The 8307-nt window shown below is 41.1% G+C and overlaps 1 protein-coding gene across 1 annotated transcript; it reads right to left on the bottom strand.

Moving 5' to 3' along the window:
- Positions 1-6: 6 nt before the first annotated feature.
- Positions 7-7935, bottom strand: LOC132973305 (protein FAM180A-like). Its single transcript, XM_061036696.1, has 3 exons — positions 7716-7935; positions 1051-1142; positions 7-974 (listed from the first exon to the last, which is right to left on the bottom strand). Exons 1-3 carry the CDS (start codon positions 7792-7794, stop codon positions 648-650), a joined length of 498 nt encoding a protein of 165 aa, XP_060892679.1. The 5' UTR covers positions 7795-7935; the 3' UTR covers positions 7-647.
- Positions 7936-8307: the final 372 nt, after the last annotated feature.

Below are 8307 nucleotides of genomic sequence, written 5' to 3' on the forward strand. Positions count from 1 at the left end.
GACCTCCTGTTCATCGTCAAAGACACTGTACTGTAGAAACGTGGTGCAAAGTATTTCACATGAGGTGACGTCTGCAAATAACACCTTGCATTAGATCTGTTGATATATGGACTTTACTGAGGATTGTATTTAATTACCTGAAGTAAGTGTTAATGGGTTGTTTTGTAAATTATGAATGATAAAAGTCTGACATTTATATTTAATCTTCAATCCCTTTATTCTCTACAGTAATTAGTATTCATGGAGCACTAACACTTTATAGTTTAACACTGATTCTTTTGGGTAAAGATTGATTTTTAGTTTTCTTTGATTGAACCCGTCTTGAAGGTGAGGGTGCTAGAGAACAAACACTGAAGAGACATGAGTCGAAGTAGATTCATTTAAGTTTAAATACTAGTGTCCAAACCCACTGTCTGGTTTAATATCTATACCGTACCTCATGTTTAGAAAAGCACGCCTTGTAGGGTCAATATTATAAAAGTTGTGTTTTTATCAGTCTGTGCACTTTATCAAACTGTGGACACGGTTTGTTTGTCAGGACTTTTCTAATAGGCTGCAAATACCCACGATGCATTGTTTTAAACACCACTTGATACAAATCAGGGTGAAACACTGATCTCAGTGGATATCTTAAAAGAAGAAAATAATCAGTTTCTCCCTGTCAGATCCTGCTTAATGGCTTTGTACAAACTAACAAAGGACTCTGCCCAAACATCTCTTTGTTGTCCGGTGGAGTCGACCATCTGCTGGGCGGTGAAGACCAGGGTCAGCAGGGTGCGCTCAAAGTCGTCCGGGTGCAAACGACCAGTCTGATTTGAGAGGTTTGAGATGAGCTCAAATATGTCCGTTAGCTTCCGGGGAATTATCTCCTCACAGACGACTTCCAGGTTTCTCGTCTTGCGGAGCGAAGCCAGCTCGGCGTCTTGCACTGAAAATTCCCCGCTGGTCTTGAAATTTGTGCCAGCCATCAAGATCTGATGGAAGAAGAGAACAATTATTTAGGCTGATTGAACACTTTAAATACACTTTCTACGTATTTCTTTGTCTCACCTCAAATAAAAGGTTGACATCATCCAGGGAGTTGTGAAAGGTGGGGTTTTCCATAGACGCTCTTTTTACCCTGCTTGCGGCTGGAAATAGGGCTGGCAGGTAAAGAGAGACAGACAGGGAGAGTGAGGGCTGGTGGAATATGTAAGAGCAGATTCCTATGCTAACATTTCCTTTTAAATTTCATCTTATTATAGGCCTGTGATATAAATTGCTGTGGACCCAGAAGGTGTCTTGAATCGGTTAAGTTGGGAATACCTGTGACGGGCGAATAAAAACTTTGAGGTGCCATGAAATACAGGATTTATCAGGTGCCTATGTTCTGGCACATGTGAGATCCAGGATCATCATGCTCATACTGCGGTACGCTGCTGTGCATCTATCACATGCACACTGTGCGTTTTAAAGTCTGCGACCTCTGACCCTTACAGATGACTTCTATCTGCAGGCGGTGAGACGTGACCTCAAACTTCAAAAGGCTCCGATGAATCAAAGGTGGACCAACACATGGATTATACTACAGGCTCCAGATTATTTCAGTATGTACTGTGTGGGTTTAGCTTCATAACCCCGTTTTGAGGCAGTCCATAAAGCCACAGTTTAGACCGGGTTTAACATGACTAATCTTGTGCAGTCAATTGTGAGCTAAGAGTTAAAACCTTGAGCATGAGAGAGTATTTGGCTTTGCATGCAAAGTTCCTGAATACAATGCAGTCGAAGTACTAGCAACATTAAAGACTGAACAAAAAAATTGAACTAATCATTCACAAAAATAATCGTTTCAGTGAGACAAGTCACATTTGTATTTGTTTAAAATGTTTTTTGCAGCAGAACAAAGTATGTGTTTGACATCTAGGCTTCGACTTCATCAAATTTTACTTGCAGAAATATGAGGAGTGATGGGATGATATATTGAACCCCCCCAGTCTGAGCCTGCAGTCTGATGCTGGGGAGGAGGAGGCGGGGCTGAGCAAGATGGCAGTACTGGAGCAGGTCAGAGACTCCTGTGGCATAAATAGACCACCAGATGGCAAGAGTTGTTGTCGGGTCATAGTTGAGAATGAGGCATGTCAAGTGTAAAATCAGTGCAGCTGGAGTTGACTAGCTCGCAGGCGTCGCCTCATTTCATCACAAAAACATGCTATAGATGCTAACAAGCTGATAGGTAAGTGAAGTCGTGTCAAAAATCTGTGCAACATCCTGACTCACATTTTAGAAATTAAATATGTGTTAACACAGGAGAAAGACAATGAAAGGGCTGGAGTTAGCAGGAAGATAGCTGCAAGTTTGACCCAGTGTAATCTGGGAAACCTAAAAACCTGTGTGTTGGTGTCGAAAGGTGTGATCTCAGGGTCTGTCATAATGTTCCCATAATGCATCATGGTATTTGGTTAGACCAAATTATTGGATTTCTGCCTTTTCAATGAGTGGCAACCTCCGGTGTTTTAAATGAAGCCAACGCAGAATTATAAAAAACTGCAGTTCCAAACATGTCCACTTGAGACTGACTGCCAAAAATCTGAGCCCCAATTGGGTCCCATATTAAAATGTGCATTTTAACAGCAGAAATTAACATGTTTACAGCCTGGTTCAAATAATGGTTTTGGTCTGAATAGCTCATGTCTTTGTTAGCACACGACCTGTTTTATATTTTATCTGTTTTAAATTTGAGTTTTGCATAATTAGGTGTGAGGTTGATCTGATGGACAGCCAGGTGCATTGTAGCTGTTGGCTAGGAGGCTAAAGGCCCTCCCCTCTTTGCCTGCTATTGACGGAAAGTAAAGTTAATTTGAGGCAGCCTTTTTTAAAAATATGACAACCGCCTTACTGGCCTAAAAAACTTTACTTCAGACACCAATGGGTAACTTAACTTAGACTACGTCCATGTTTTATAGTCTGTCCAACCAAAGTTTAGAGTTCATCTTGAGGGGCCTATACGTGAAAGTCTGTTCTAAATACATAAAATAACTGCTGAGACATTACAACTGCAATTACATGGGGATGAAAAAGGTAAAGTCAGAGAATGTGCAGAGTCCTTAGGATTCACTTTTTTTGTCACAAATTTGCCGTTAGTCTATCCACTTTATATTGAGACATTTCACCATCAACTGGGGCAGCTGTGACTCAGTCATCTCTCAGCTGGAAGGTCAGGGGTTCAATTCCCAGCTCCTGCTGACACATGTCCGATGTGTCCTTGGGCAAGACACTTAACCCAATGTTGCTCCCGCTGCGCCGTTGGCAGAAATATACAAGCTCAAGTCCATTTACCATTTATCCACTGAACCCTCCTGCTAGCACAGTTTAAGGTAAAGCAAGGGAGCACAGAAGAGAGCAGAGATAGATTTTGATCGCTGTTTTCACTTACTGTCCTGTATCTCAAACATTCTTTGCCGGCTGTTTCTCATCAATGTGTGCAAAATCTGGAGTTCAGCCAGTTTACATTTTGTATGTTGGGCCCCAACAGATCAGGTAATAATGTTGGGTAGATGAAAAGAAGAACAGCAGGAGGTGTGAGATGAAGAAGAAAAGTCAACATCCACTACAGACATTAAGTCATTGCAGACAAGAAGAATTACCTCCCCCCCATCATGCAGAAATGTAGACAGTGTATTCTTTGATGTTACATGTTGATGTTACAAGAAGCAACACAACAAAAGCATGAATCCTGAACAGCTTAGTCTGGATTCAAGATGTTGTGACAAACTCGTGAACTATGTCTCATTAGACGATATGAATCACAAACACTTCCATTAAAGGCTTCAGCCAGAGTCACCTGCTCTCCAAATGTTTATGTGTCTGCCTAAACAAGTGCATCCAGATGATGGTGTTTTAATAGACTTCTGCGAGATCAAGTAAACCACTCAAGACCATTATGGTGCTTGGAGAGAGATCCTAAATAATCAATACAGGAAACAATGCTTTGCACCATATATCAGCATTTCCAACCAAAGAACCCGAGTAGAAAACATAGCTGTGTGCAGGTGACCCCATGCCATGTGAACAAATGCCATCACCACCTTCACAGATGCTGGCTTTGTAACTGTGTGCTGAGGATAAGCTGGATTGCCCCTCTCCTCTTTGGTCCAAAGAATGTAGAGTCCATTATTTCAAAACAGAAAGTCAAATTTGGACTCATCAGACATCAGGACCGATTTCTACTTTGTTTCAGTTCATCTTGAAGGAGCCCTGACCCAGAGATGGTGGCAACAGTTCTAGAAAAGGTTAAAACCATTTCCTCTTTGTGTGGGAGTTTCAGCTTGCGTTTGAGACTACAGTAATGAACTTTGCTCACAGACATGGACAGTGTCCAAAACAAAGACTGTAAATATTAATGGATGAAGGAGTAACAGTTGACAGATAAAGGTCCAACCAGTAAGATGTGTAGTGAGTGAGATGATAAAGGTACCTTACTATATGATCAGACATTAAGGAAACATGCTATGTTGAAGTGCTGGCTTCTCTGACAACAATGCAGCAGCCAGTATGTCCTCCTTCTAACTTTAGATCCTGCTCCTGAATGCTCTGGATTTGTTTGGACCAGAGAAGGTAGGTGGTTTTAAGTCACCCCCACACAGCCGTTTTGGATACCCCTCGGTTTGCCAGATATGAGACCAGTTATCAGGTCAAACCAACAGGTGTTGCAGTGATGGAAGCGGACAAGAGAACTCCTGAAACAATGAAATTTCCCAGATTCTCAGTTCATGTGTTTTTTTTTGCTGTTTTTAATTAAAAATGGGCGTTTTGAGGTTTTTTTAAATCATCACTTTCTGTTTTTATTCACATTACACACTATGTCCATCTTATCTATGTTCTACAACAATTTTGCTGTCCTGTCATTGAATTGAAACATGACAATTGAAATGTTTCATGGTATATTTACCGGAGTCAGGATGGTATCACACAGAATTGTGATCATCACTGATTCTGTTGGCCCGTTAATCTGCTGATGCAAGCGGTCATTCCAAAACGGAAATAACAAAAAAAGGATCATGTGCTCTGTGTGCTCAGATCACATGTTTCTCTTTTATCTCTGCTGGGCAGACTCACATGCCTGGCAGGCTCCAGCTGGCACTGAGAAGGGACTGTTTACAAAAACCCAGACATACCAAAAGAAAGAAAAACTTAATCAGCACTCATATGTTTACCACCTGAGCTCTTTATCTGAGTGATGATACTGACAAAAAATGTGAACTTCTTGAGACTCCAGCTTTTCACTGCTTGTGGAATCCAGTTTTGATTTGAGACTTCCTGTAACTGAACGGTCCACAGCCAAAAACAAAAAACTGCAGCCATCAGAAATATTGCACTGCAGTCAACTTCCTCTGTATGTGTGTGGTGTTTGTTTCACTCAGATAAAACCCAGAACTCGTATCAAATCACAAAAGAGCTCAACTTATTAGACAGGAGGAATTTCCTGACAGAGCTGGACTGAATATCTCAGCGGTATGCTTTTTAATCACTTGAGGAAAACGAGTTTCCTCTCTTATCAGTTTGGGACCCTCTCATTATTTTACAATCAGAAACAGGTGCAGATCTGATCCTGGTGGTGAGACGAGAGTTAACATATTTTGTCTAAAGCCTGGCCCACACTGAAAGGTTGAGAGAGAGCCCTCACAGGACGACAAATCATCATAGATTTAACTGTTGTTCTCTTATGGTGTGCGGAGAGCAAAGATTTGACCAAAACAGCACAGCACACACTCACAGATTGAGTCCTTAAGTCCTGACTTTAAAAACTACAAATCCTGCAAAACTTTTGGTAGTCAACTCGATTTTGGAGTAAACAAACATGGCGAACGATGGGCAGGAAGAATTTCAAGTTTAACTGATTTATTCACCAGTCAAATATCATTTTATTTGAGTTTCATTGTTTTAAACTAGCAGTTCTCTTTCACCAGCAGGGGGCGCTGTATGGCTTACAACAAGCATCATCACTCTCCAGTGTCAAGTGGTGATGCATGGACATGGGCAGTTATTTCCAGTTGAGTGACCATCTTGTCGTGGTTAAATATCTTTTCCACAAGTGTTTGATAACTGCATTTGAGGGATTAACACAATACATGTGTATATCTATATCTTTCTGTCTCTACAGATCACAGATAGGTCTAAGAAAGATATCGGTCGATATATTGGTATCAGATTTTTTTCCCTCCCCAATATCGGTATCGCCCCCAAAAATCCATATCGGTCGGGCCTCATTGATGTGTGTGAGCATGTTAGAGCGTGAGCTGGAGGTGAGTAAATATGGATTAACCCAACAAGACAGGAGATTGGATGTTTAATTTTTACAGGCTGCAGATGGCCTATAGCAATTAGCTCGCTCCCCATGAAAGGAGTCACTAGTCCTACAAGTGGGCGAGCCGGGTTCAAGTCCAACCTGTGGCACATTCCTGTGGCTCATTCCCCACTGTCTCATCCGGATTTCCTTTTCTGTCCTCTAGCTCATCCAATACAGGTCAAAAGAAAAAATCTTAAAAAAAAACAACATGTTTGGTTTGATATTTATGATTTGAAATAAAGGTGGACCCAGGCGTCTTTCTAATCAGACAGAATCACTCTTAACACACCTCACGCCTCGGGTAAATCTGACAGGTTTATATAAAACGGTAAAAGAGAAATGGACTTGAGCTTGTATTGTTCCTTTCTAGTCTTCTGACAACTCAAAGCGCTTTTACACAGCAGGTCACACATTCACACACTGATGGTAGAGGCTGCTATGGAAAGAGATCATCACTAATCCATTCATACACATTCACACACCGCCGATGTAGCAGTGAGAGCAACTCAGGGTTAAGTATCCTGCCCAAGGACACATCGGACATGTAGCTGCAAGAGCTGGGGATCGAACCCATGACCTTCCAGTTGAGAGATGACAAACTCCTCTAACTCTGTGGTTCAGTTAGTTAACACTAGAACGACCGGCATTCTATCGCTACTAGAAAGGCCATAGCGGTCATTTTGACTGTTTACGAACTATTTGCATATCATTTCAATAATCAATATCAAATATAAGAATAAATGGATCTGTAATGTTGTGAAAGGTATAATAAACTTCAGGAGGGGGGGAGACAACGTTTTTTGTTTAGAATGTTGGAACAGAGGAATCTAGCCCAAAATTGTCCTGATTGTCTTGGAGTGCTCACCCAGCTTAAGAGATCCAAATGATTTTCAAGTGCAGTTTTTCAAATTATTTTGTATCCTGCTCTTTAAAATCTAGAGTTGTTTTTAAAAAAGAATTTGATCTAGACTGCATGGTTTTCGTGTCTGCAGGAGAAGTGCAGAAAAAGGTTTTCTACAATATTTTATTAGATGTCCATAAAAATGCGACAGTGCAGAAGATACAAAATAAGCTATGTTTATTGTGGTACAGCTCAACTAAAGACAGTCTACAGAAAATACTCATATAATCACTTTTATATAAAACAAACACAGTAAAAGATCTCACAAAATATTGTCACAAAAAGCAGAAATCAAACTCTGTGACTCTTGTGCCATACAGCGATTAATACATCACATTCTTACTTTTCCTGATAACATCAACATTTCTGCAGAATATTCTTCTTTTGTGCAGTAAAATAAACAAAAAGAGGATCTTTACATGATAACCTCCTCCTCATTTAGTTATTTGCATCCTGCATTGAAAAGTGGAGCTTCAGTTTAGGTCTTACCTTGTTTGGATGTTTTGACGGCTGCTTTGATGCAGCAGTAGAAAACACCAACAACGAGCATCCTCCAACTCAGCAGCATGGTCGTCTGCACACTTCGATGTTACTCTCATGTGTTTGGCTTTCAGCAGAGGGCTGGAGTTCTCCGTATACGCACTGTGTCTCTCTCACTGTTGCTTTCCTCTTCTCCTCTTTACTGAGCATCTGCTGCAGCCTGCATCGTTCTGTGCACCGTTTTCATCACTACTGTTCTCTCTCTCTCTCTCTCTCTGTCTCCTCAGCACTGGTCTTTCTCTACCTCTCCCAATCCACATGGAGAGGTCCACATCTGATCCCCCCCCACCCCCCTCTTTCTCTCTCTGCTTGTCATTCCCTCGCTCAAAGTTTTCAGCTGGTTGTCATCAAGTTCACAGACACACTTTCATTATTCATTCATGCTGCTCACATAAGTCACAGGTACGTGATCATGACACTTTCTTTTCTTTTTCCAGTTGTTGTTTACATTTTAAACAGCATCATCTTACTTCTGTTTATTTGTTTTCTGTCCTTAAAGGGATAGTTAGTGTTTTCTGATTCTGGTCCTGAATGGTCTGGA

This window comes from Labrus mixtus, chromosome 4 (genome assembly GCF_963584025.1).
Source record: "Labrus mixtus chromosome 4, fLabMix1.1, whole genome shotgun sequence".
NCBI classification, from domain to species: Eukaryota; Metazoa; Chordata; class Actinopteri; order Labriformes; family Labridae; genus Labrus; species Labrus mixtus.